The 11,577-nt window shown below is 46.1% G+C and overlaps 1 protein-coding gene across 1 annotated transcript; it reads right to left on the bottom strand.

Moving 5' to 3' along the window:
• Positions 1-889: 889 nt before the first annotated feature.
• LOC121981182 (non-specific lipid-transfer protein 1-like) lies at positions 890-1,608 on the bottom strand. Its single transcript, XM_042533576.1, has 2 exons — positions 1,209-1,608; positions 890-1,101 (listed from the first exon to the last, which is right to left on the bottom strand). The coding sequence occupies exons 1-2, from the start codon at positions 1,583-1,585 to the stop codon at positions 1,092-1,094; spliced, it is 387 nt and encodes a 128-aa protein (XP_042389510.1). The 5' UTR covers positions 1,586-1,608; the 3' UTR covers positions 890-1,091.
• Between the last annotated feature and the right edge of the window lie 9,969 nt (positions 1,609-11,577).

The raw sequence follows: 11,577 nt of genomic DNA, 5'->3' as shown, positions 1-11,577 counted from the left end.
AAGTCGATCAATCAGATTAGTACTAATTAATCAATTCCTGTTAGACAAACAAGATCCACTTTACTGTCTGCATTTTTTAAAAAAAAACGATATAATATTTATAATTTGTATTAAAATTCAATGATGGTACTCGATCGAGGTAAAAAAAATGAGAAATAAAAAAAATAGAATCATTACAGACGAGCTTAAATTTTAAATCATAATTTCTTCGGAATATATCCGGCCGGTAAAAAAATTCAAACCCCGAGAATCCAGTCTTATAGCCTTCTCAGGCATACATTTTTGGAGGCAACAAAATAAAGAATATGTTAGTAATTAAACATGTTGCTTTGTTTATATTTTTTTAATTTTGTGGGATGTCTGGAATTCATTATTTGTATCCTATTCTTTGCAATAGATATACAAATGAAGAGAATACAAGGGAAGGATGACAAATCGAAACTCTTTTGTTCATGGTAAGAAATTACGGACAAACAAAAAGAGAACAAAGATTATAGAAAAATAATTGATTGAACAAATAGAACTTCTTCTATGAACTTCACCTTATAACTTAGAAAAATTATTCAAATAAATTTAAATTTCAAATTATATTATAGAGTAAGTTCCATATCCAGTCTTATAGCCTGCACGGGCGTACATTTTTTTCTATCTTATTCAATCATTGTTAGCCCGTATTAGGGTCCACATGAAAGATTTATTAAATTGATATCATACCCCGCAGATGGGACAGCTGGACTTGAAATTTTAATTAAATAGTATGATATATTAATCTATGGGTGGGTGATGATTCGTCGAGTTAATCCAAATTTCCTGGCATCTTAACGGTCGGATTATTCACGACGATTTAAATCCATCCGTTCATGAGTTTATTATGCATATAAAACACCAATTAAATATAATATATACGTGTATAAATATGTATATGCATGCAACAAAATACGTATAGTAGCCAGTGATGATCACTAGCTACGTACGTACGTACGTACAACAAAAGCTACGTGATAGGATCGGAGAACTGCTGCATGAACACCATGCACGCTCCCATCTTTATTCTGTTACTTACGCCGTACTGATCCACGCACCCATCGATCTCACTGTATCCTGCACGTTGTCCAGTACCAAGAATATTTTAATTAAAATATATATATGTGAATTTAAGTTTTAGATTAGCATCGATTTAATTTTCAGTTTATGGAGAAGCAACCGACTTTGAGCAATCGGTGGAGGGGCTGACGGGGTAGCCTATATTGACGCCGCAGGTGCTAAGGATGTGGGAAGCCTTGGGGGCAGTGGAGCTGGTCAGCAGGGAGTGGAGGCAGTTGCAGACCGTGCGGCGGTCTGGGGTGGTCTTGGCGGCGTTGTTGAGGTTCTTCACCCCGGTGCAGCAGGCGGCGGGCACCTCCATGGCCTTGCCGCTGACGTATGGAAGGCAGGGTCCCAGGGCGGAGGACACCTGGCCGCAGGTGATGGCCTCCGCCGGCGACGCCGCCAGGAGTGCGGCGACGACGGCGGCGAGAGCCAGGGACACCAGTAGGACGGCAGCGCTGGAGCGAGCCATGGCGAGTGGTTGGATTGAGATGTACATGGACTCTGCTAGCTGCCTTGCTTTATTTATATGTGGACCGGTCGTCGGACGAATTTAATTGCGGTTGAGGAGGTGGTGGTTGAGCGTTGGAGGTCGCTGGCAGCTGTCTGGTTGAGGAAGGAGAAGGAGAAGGGGCCGGGCCCGCCCTTTTGGTGGAGTTTCTGGCCCACGCCGCCGAAGTGGTCGTTTGTGTTGGTGTGTGTCGTAGTCCTTCAATGAACGCTGCAGTCCTTTGTTAATTTGATTTAAATTCCGGCACATCTTCGGGGAGGTTGAGAGCCAAAAGCGGTATTTATGTTTTGGGTCCACAAATGTGTCTTTGTTAGATATATCGATGTGATGTGGTATCTGTATGAATGATTGGAAGGGAGTCTCATTGTAACAATAAAATTGTAAAATAGTGATCTAAATATCACTATTTCTAGTATCAAAAATAGTCATTTATATATAAAATATCTTCCCTGAAATCTCGTATTCACTGAAACTTTATACGTCGGACTTCTCTTTTATCTAGCTATATGAATTATTAAATGTGGATGTAATCGGAGGAGTAAGAATAATGGTCTTCTACTGTGAGCGCTACGAGAGTTAATAGATTCGTATGCTTAGGTAAAAAAATATATTAACATATATAAGACTAGATCATTATAATTGTTGAAATGGAGTCCAATCAATTAGAGAGCTAGCCAAGTCTAGTAATTAGGAGTTACTCGGGATGATCAACCATGGGACATAATTTTTTTTTGTTAGGGGTTGAGTTTATTGATTGTATTGCGGATCACATGTTGTCCTATAGTATAGTTGCCCAATCAACTTCTTAGTCAAGGACGAAATCAAAAATTTTATATTATGGACAAAGGTGTGTATTGACTTCGAGAGTGAGAGGGGGGACCATGTCATCCCCTCCCATTTCCGTCCTTGTCCTTAAATAGAGAAACAAACTTAAGAAAAAAATAAATATTTAATTGATAAAAATCTAACATAAACAGTATTTTTTTCAATTAATTGATTAATATTATTTTTAGCAAAAGTGGGAAGGGCGTCATTTTTTTAAATGTTGTTTTAACTTATTTTTAATCTCAATTTAGCTATTAATCCTGATCGAAATCTGAGTCAAATAAAGATCGGATGAGCTGTTGCTAGTATTTACGGAGAGACGACTGGGACACCTTTCTCGTATGTGCCCACAAGAACGGACCTCCACGTGGTGCTGACGGACAACGATGACTGAGCCGACGGTACTTGAGCTCTATGCACACTTAGACAAGCACACGGAACGTTAGAGGTCAGAAACCAGGGAAAAAGTCCCTGGAGCAAGTCCTCTGACACTCAAGTCAAGTATTTTTTCCCCAGAAGAACAGTGTATGAAGGAAAAAAGAAAAGTAGAAAACATGTGCGAATGTGAGAGAGAGTGTACCTATGTAAGGGAGAGGACCCCCTTTTTATATGACAGTGCGTATCTCTGGAGCTTGATTGATGTCAAGGAATATCGGGTGTCAGGACCTGTCTGGTGATGGAGGACGCGTGACACCCTTTGGTGGACTGGAAGAAGGTTCTATTCGTAGATAACCACAGACCATTGGAATATTCCCAGACATACAACAGTTATTCTCTGACAGACAGTTACGATTCCCTGATCTTATTGTCGTGTAGGACCCTCTGTCCCGACAGGCATGACTAGGGGAAGCTCGGTATAGTCGGGAGTTGGCCTGCTAAGAGGACCAAGCATGGATATAATCGAGTTATGGAAACCTGACCAGTCGGAGTAGGTTAGGCATCACCCTGACTGCCCACCATGTCTCAGACCTGGGTGTCTCAAATCTGGGGTCCTGGTCTGTGAGAACCTGACCGGAAACCATGTTGCTGATGTCGTCAGACGGTCCTACCTCTTTTTTCCCTAACTGTTGACTGACACGTCGCCTTGACTTCTGACTGCCACGTTCCCTTGACTTAGGACTGTCACGTCCCCTTGACTTCTGACTGCCACATCTTCTTGACTTTTAACTGTCACGTCCCCTTGACTTCTAACAGCCCGACTTTATTGGACCCCACCATTATGCACCGTATCACAAGCCTCCCCCCAAGTCTAGTTAAAGGAGGCTCAGGTCCGACTGACTAGACCCAGTCCTTAATGTCATTTACCTCGCCAGGATAACTATACATGCTGCTTCTTTCCTCCCTAGCGCTCTCTTTCTTTATGCCGATCTCGAGTGGTGGTTTAATGCAAGCTCTGTTTGCTAAAAACCCGCTTGGGGTTGAGAGTCTAGAATCCCAACCGAGAGGTCGTTGGTTGTGAGAGCAAGCTCACTTATAACTCGCGCTGGGGCGAGAGTCTAGAGGCATGAGAGCATGCTCACTTATAACTCGTGTTGCGGCGAGAGTCTAAAGGCATGAGAGCATACTCACTTGTAACTCGCGCTGGGGCGAGAGTCTAGAGGCACGAGAGCATGCTCACTTATAACTCGCGCTAGGGCGAGAGTCTAGAATCCTGATCGAGAGGTCATTGGTCATGAGAGCAGACTCAATTATAACTCATGCTGGGGAAAGAGTCTAGAGGCGTGAAAGCACGCTCACTTATAACTCACTCTGGGGCGAAAGTTTGGAGGTGTGAGAGTATGCTCACTTATAACTCGCGCTGGGGCGAGAGTCTAGAATCCCGACCGAGAGGTCGTTGGTCGTGAGAGCAAGCTCACTTATAACTCGCGCTGGGGCGAGAGTCTGGAGGCGTGAGAACATGTTCACTTATAACTCACGCTGGGGCGAGAGTCTGGTATCCCGACCGAGAGATCGTTGGTCGTGAGAGCAAGCTCACTTATAACTCGTGCTGGGGCGAGAGTCTGGAGGCATGAGAGCATGCTCACTTATAACTCGAGCTAAGGTGAAAGTCTAAAATCCCGACTGAGAGGTCGTTGGTCATAACAGCAAGCTCACTTATAACTCGCACTAGGACGAGAGTCTGGAGGCATGAGAGCATGCTCACTTATAACTCGCGCGAGGGAGAGAGTCTGGAGGTATAAGAGCATGCTCACTTATCACTTGCGCTGGGGTGAGAGTCTGGAATCCCAACCGAGAGGTCGTTGGTCGTGAGAGCAAGCTCACTTATAACTCGTGCTGGGGTGAGAGTCTGGAGGTGTGAGAACATGATCACTTATAACTCGCGCTGGGACGAGAGTCTGGAGGCATGAGAGCATGCTCACATAACTCGCGCTGAGGCGAGAGTCTGGAATCCCAACAGAGAGGTCGTTGGTCGTGAGAGCAAGTTCACTTATAACTCGCACTGAGACGAGACTCTGGAATCCCGATCGAGAGGTCGTTAATCATGAGAGCAAACTCACTTATAACTCGTGTTGGGGCGAGAGTCTGGAATCCTGACCGAGAGGTCTTTGGTCGTGAGAGCAAGCTCACTTATAACTCGCACTAGGGCGAGAGTCTGGAATCCCGACCAAGAGATCATTGGTCGTGAGAGCAAGCTCACTTATAACACACCGTAAGTGTATGGTTATGTCATCAGTAATAAAAAAATATCGAATCCACATGGACTGGTTATAACCACTAAATATGTCTCAAAATGAATTAGCTAAACAATCGATCAAAGAATTATATGCTCTAAGTACCAATTAGAAAATAGAAATAAAAGATAAATTCAAAAAACTAGATTTTAATGAGGGTTCTAGGAGTTTTGGTTTCTTTATGATACTCATCAATGTAATACGATCTACCAATCCTTATCCTCAATTGCAATGTATTTGTAAGAAGTCACCGGTTATTTCCTACATAAAACACCGGTCAAGGGACTCTTGTCTACACCTAAAGCAATCAAATAGTTACGACTCCTATGAAGTCCGTTAGCGGGGCAGCCCTGTCACGACGCCCCTCGGTCATACAACATAGAAATGCTTCACTAATCAATTTACATCAAGATATAGAATTCAGTTCATCTATCTATCCCACTTCTTTGTAGGTTCTTGCTTCACCCTTCAAGATGATCCCCTAAATGTCCATTAACGGGGCAACCCTATCACGACGCCCCTCGGTCATACAATCTTGAGAATTACTCTCCAAGATTCCACAAGAAATACAAACAATCAATCAAGAATGGTAATTAGATTCAAAACACAATAATGCACTCAAGATTGAATTGATACAAAACATAACAATGTCATTGAAACAAGAAGATGACAAATCCTTGAAATCTTACATCAATTGACATCACGAATACTCCCTCCATCCTAAAATAAGAAGATTTACTCCATGATACAAAAGAAAAGAACCGAATACAAGAAGATCGTAAACATTTCGATCCAAATAAAGATGATAGAAAAGAAATGCTTATCTAAAGATGACGAGTGATCTTCGAAACCAATCCTTGCTACCAGAGTCGAATCTTGGATGGAAACATCTCTTGATCACCAGCAAGATGCGGAAGAAAGCCTCAAGAATTAGATCTCCCCAAAGGGAGAACCTCCCTCTTTCAAAGAGGAGAAAGCCCTTTATATTGAAGAGAGTGTTTGGGCGTCACACGACCCATGGCACGACCGTATGAATCTCACACAGCCTTGCCTACTTCCTTCTCGGCCAGGGTCACACGGTTGTGTGACTCTCACACGGCTGTGTCATGCCTTGTCTCAGGTAGCTTGCACAGTCATGCAGATCCACACGGCCTAGCCAGTCTTTGTCTCTGGAAATGTCACACGGCCGTGTGGCATACACGACCATGTTATGCTTGGCCTCTGGAAAAGTTGCACGGCCGTGTAAATCTACACGGCCGTATTCTAGTTAGCTTAAAAAGTGACACGACCATGTCATTCTCCTCCTCGACTGAAGCTACACAACCCTCTCAGCTCCACACGCCCAAGGCCATTTTCCTTTCATATGGCCGTGTGGCAATCATGGCTGGTGTCGTTTTCCTTCGTTTGTTCATTTCTTCTCCAAATTCGACTCCTATAGACAGAAAAACACACAAGAGCAGATCTCTGAACAAAGAAGAGTAAATATACTAAAAGCAAGCAAGGAGTATGGAAATACATAGATAAAGCATGCATAAAATATAGTAATGTGTGTCACAATATGCTAAACAAGTGTATACAATCTACGCACATCAGGGTGAGAGTTTGGAATCCCGACCGAGAGGTCGTTGGTCGTGAGAGCAAACTCACTTATAACTCGTGCTGGGGCGAGAGTCTGGAGGCATGAGAATACGCTCACTTATAACTCACGCTAGGGCGAGAGTCTGGAGGCATGAAAACATGCTCACTTATAACTCACGCTGGGGCGAGAGTCTGGAGATATAAGAGCATACTCACTTATAACTCGCACTGGGGCGAGAATCTGGAGATATAAGAGGATGCTCACTTATAACTCGCGCTGAGGCTAGAGTCTGGAATCCTGACCGAGAGGTCGTTGGTTATGAGAGCAAGCTCACATATAACTCGTGCTAGGGCGAGAGTCTAGAGGCGTGAGAGTATGCCCACTTATAACTCGTGCTGGGGCGAGAGTCTGGAGGCGTGAGGGCATGCTCACTTATAACTTGCACTGGGGCGAGAGTCTGGAATCCTGATTGAGAGGTCATTGGTCATGAGAGCAAGCTCACTTATAACTCGTGCTGGGACGAAAGTCTAAAGGCGTGAGAGCACACGCACTTATAACTTGCGCTGGGACGAGAGTATGGAGGCATGAGAGAAAGCTCACTTATAACTTGCGCTGGGGCGAGAGTCTGGAATCCCGACCGAGAGATTGTTGGTTGTGAGAGCATGCTCACTTATAACTCGCGCTAGGGCGAGAATCTGGAATCCCGACCGAGAGATTGTTGGTCGTGAGAGCATGCTCACTTATAACTCACGCTGGGGCGAGAGTCTAGAATCCCGACCAAGAGATCGTTGGTCATGAGAGCATGCTCACTTATAATTCGCACTGGGGCGAGAGTCTGGAGGCGTGAGAGCGTGCTCACTTATAACTCGCGCTGGGGCGAGAGTCTGGAATCTCGACCAAGAGGTCGTTGGTCGTGAGAGCAAGCTTACTTATAACTCGCCCTAAGGCGAGAGTCTGGAATCCCGACCGAGAGGTCATTGGTCGTGAGTGCAAGCTCACTTATAACTCGCCCTAGGGCGAGAGTCTGAAATCCTGACCGAGAGGTCGTTGGTCGTGAGAGCAAGCTCACTTATAACTCACACTAGGGCGAGAGTCTGGAATCCCAATCGAGAGGTTGTTGGTTGTGAGAGCAAGCTCACTTATAACTTGTACTGGAGCGAGAGTTTGGAGGCATGAGAGCACGCTCACTTATAACTCCCGCTGGGGCGAGTGTCTGGAGGCGTGAGAACATGCTCACTTTTAACTCGCGCTAGAGCGAGAGTATGGAATCCCGACCGAAAGGTCGTTGGTCGTGAAAGCAAGATCACTTATAATTCGTGCTAGGGCGAGAGTTTGGAGGCGTGAGAGCATGCTCACTTATAACTCGCGCTAGGGCGAGAGTCTGGAGGCGTGAAAGTATGTTCACTTATAACTCACGCTGCGCGAGAGTAAGGAATCCCGACCGAGAGGTTATTAGTCGTGAGAGCAAGCTCACTTATAACTAGCGCTGGGGAGAGAATCTGGAATCCCGACCGAAAGGTCGTTGGTCATGAGAGCAAACTCACTTATAACTCGCACTGGGGTGAGAGTCTGGAATCCCGATCGAGAGGTCGTTGGTCGTGAGAGTAAGCTCACTTATAACTCACGCTGGGGTGAGAGTCTGGAGGCGTGACCAGGAAGTAATCTGGAGGCCTGATCGGGAAGTGATCTGGAGGCCTAACTAGGAAGTAATCTGGAGGCCTGACTGAGAAGTGATCTGAAGGTTTGACCTGAAAGAGATCTGGAGGCCTAATCAGAAAGTGATCTAGAGACCTGACCAGGAAGCGATCTGCAGGTCTGACCAGGAAGTGATCTGGAGACCTGACCAGGAAGCGATCTGGAGGCCTGACCGAGAAGTGGTTTGGATGAGCAGCATTTGTAGCTTTAAGGGATTGTGCTCAAGGACTTAGCCTAATGCTCCTGCGACCGCAAAGTGCAATACATAAGGCTTTAGTCAAATTTAAATCTTACTCTGATTTCGAGGAGCAAAGGCGCCGAATTTTGATCAACACTTCCCGTCGTCTTCTACTTCATTCCCCGAGGTCGCCGCATGGAATTTTCAATCCTCGAGACATGATTTTCATGAGGTAGGGCGCTCCTGTTTTCATATCCCACCCATGATTTTCTTGTCACTTCTATCATAAATGCCCTTTCATCGGGAGATGACACATGCCCCATGAACTTTACTCGTCATAATGCATGACGTACACTTTTTGCACGTGCCCCCAAATTATTTCCACTTCTCGATCTGACAACTGATGTATGCTGTGGTGTTTCAATTACTTGGCTTGCATCCCAATATTTCCTAAGGGTTTTAGTTTAAAAACCCTAAAGGTTGTCCGTCATTGTTCCTTAACGTTTCGTCTTTCCTCGATCTTTCTTTCTCTTCTTGCTTTTGCTCGCTCGCCTTCCTCTTCGTGCATCTCTTCTGTAATTACTCCTCCTCCTTTATCTTCCACTCCTTTTTTCAATCCTACAATGGCTGGCGAGATGGAAGTGCCCTGGTATGCATACTTCCATTTTGACTTGGATAGGAGTGATCTTAAGTTGATTTAGTCGAGTTTGCAACTTTCTGAAGCCTACAAGCTCCGTTCTCCAGGGCCCGATGATCATCCTTCTTCTCCTCCTGTCAGTTTTGTGACCATTTTCAAGGATCAACTCCTCGGCGGTCTTCATTTTCCTGTCCATCCGTTCTTTTCTTCTATGAGCAGGTATTTCAGCATTCCACTATCCCAATTTGCCTCCAATACCTTCCGCTCTATGTGTGGGATGATGATTCTTTGCCACCTGTATCAAATCCCCTTGACCCCGCAAATTTTTCATCATTTCTATTCCCTCAAACGCTCGGAACCAGGTGTCTTCATGGTGTAATCTCGGACTGGGTCCAAGTTTTTCGAGGGAATGCCTTCTTCCAACAAGGGTTGGAAGTCTCAATTCTTTTATGTCTAATTGCCTGAATCAGTGTCCTGGCCTGTTGAGTGGCGTTACACTCTTCCACCTCCCTCCAAGCTACGTGACCACCAACATCAACTAGATTGCCTCATGACTTTTGAGAAACTAGAGGGCATGCAACTTCGGATTTCCTTGCTGCTGCGAGAGAGTGTGTTATACACTTTCAGGCTCAATCCTATCCAAATGTCTTTGGGCGCTCCTTTTGGTAAGATCTAATGTCTCCCCTTCCAAGTCTTCACTAACTGAGGTATCTTCTCTTTGTTTTGTAGACGCCGCCATGTTTCGTGCTTATGTCCTCGACTCCTCTAAGTTGTCAAGCGAGATTTTGAAGAAGCGAGGCCAAGAGATTTTGGCGGGCCAGGAGGTTCCTCTGACCCGTTAGACCAGTGCCTCAGCAGAGGCTTCATCGCAACACTCTGGGAACCCCCGAGGCCCTAGGAACTAAATCGCCCCCCCCCCCCCCCCCCCATCGAGGCAATTGCAGCCGAGAGAGCTCCTTCTCCCGCTCCTGAGAAGTGTCTATGACTTCAGCGTAAGAGAAAGTGAGTTATCCCGTCAGTCCAAGCTTCTCCATCCAGGCCTCCCCTTTCGCAGGCCTCTTCTAAGGGTAAAACCCCCACCTGGGTGACTCCTTCCCATGAAACAGAGGTTGTGACCTCTTCTCCTATTCTTGTCTGCGTCTCAGAATAGACCAGCTCCCGAGCAGGAGACCAGCCCGGGGCTTCCACGCCGTTTTCTCCTATTTTAGCACCTGCTTCCTCCTCCTGTCCCAAGGAGCGCCTTAAGAGCAGGTATGCCTTCACCTAATCACCTTCTTCTTCCAGCTGCCATCGCTACAAGTGCTGGGCGCCATTCCTTCTGTCAGTACCTCCTCCCATCGTGGTTAGGTGTAGCTCCACGGAGCCCTGGCCGACTAATGGAAAGTTGTTGTCGACCAAATTTTGGAAAGCCGCAATTAGAATTGGCCGACCTGTTCTCACAACGGCTAGTATCGGTGAGTTTTCTCTGTCTTTTCCATATCCTTGAGATAATACTAATCCTCTTCTGCTCTTGACTGACCTATGCCCTGGGTCTTAGCATATCACAGTACGTGGCCGGTCTACAGCGAGAGAATGAGTCTCTGAGGGCTCGCCTCTAGGAACTGGAATCTCCCACGACTGCCAGCCGTGTTTTTAATCTGACCACCCCTGATAACCCGATGCAGTCCTATCTTTAGACTGCCGAGGAGAAAGCCCAAGTCGCCAGGAGCATGGCTCAGGCAGAGTCAGAGAAAGTACAGACCTTGCAGATAGCCCTGAAGACGAGCGAATCCAAGCTTAAGTCTGAGGGACTAAGACGTGTCTGGATCTTGACCGATCTGGAAGAGGAGGCTGAGGTGACCACCCTCTCTTTGCGGTTACGGGAGCTTCAAGAGGCTCACACTAATTTGGAGAGAGATCTGGCGTCCAAAAGACAGATCTATCTGCGAGCATTGATTGAGAAGTTGCCTTTCAGAAGCAGTCGGAGGTAGCCAAGGCTACCCTCAAGTCTCTTCAGGCGGACCTCTCGAAGGCCCGAGACAAGGCCACCACTGCACATCAAGAGCTAGCTATGGTCTGAGCTGATGCAGATAAGGCCAAGGGCGAGCTGAAAGACTATCAAGCCGACGAGGCTGCTCGCCTACAAGATCACAAGGCCACCTTCCTTGCTTCCAAATAATTTGGAGCTAAGATAGGCAGTCTCATTGACCGGATGGTTTGCTACGGTGGTGTGGGGGCCCAGCTGCAGCTCTGTGAGAAAGGTTACCTCCGGTCGACCCCTCCTAACAACTTCTTGGATCACGCTCGCCTTCTCTAAGAGCTTCCTGATGAAGGTTTTCCCTCTTTTGATGATTAGTCTGTGCTTATCTTGTACCCTGCTCTTCTAAAGTTATAAGACTTTTCCTCCTTCTGTAA

Source organism: Zingiber officinale, chromosome 5A (genome assembly GCF_018446385.1).
Source record: "Zingiber officinale cultivar Zhangliang chromosome 5A, Zo_v1.1, whole genome shotgun sequence".
NCBI lineage: Eukaryota > Viridiplantae > Streptophyta > Magnoliopsida > Zingiberales > Zingiberaceae > Zingiber > Zingiber officinale.
Note: the sequence above shows the minus strand (reverse complement) of the source record. Positions and strands in the feature narration are given on the sequence as shown.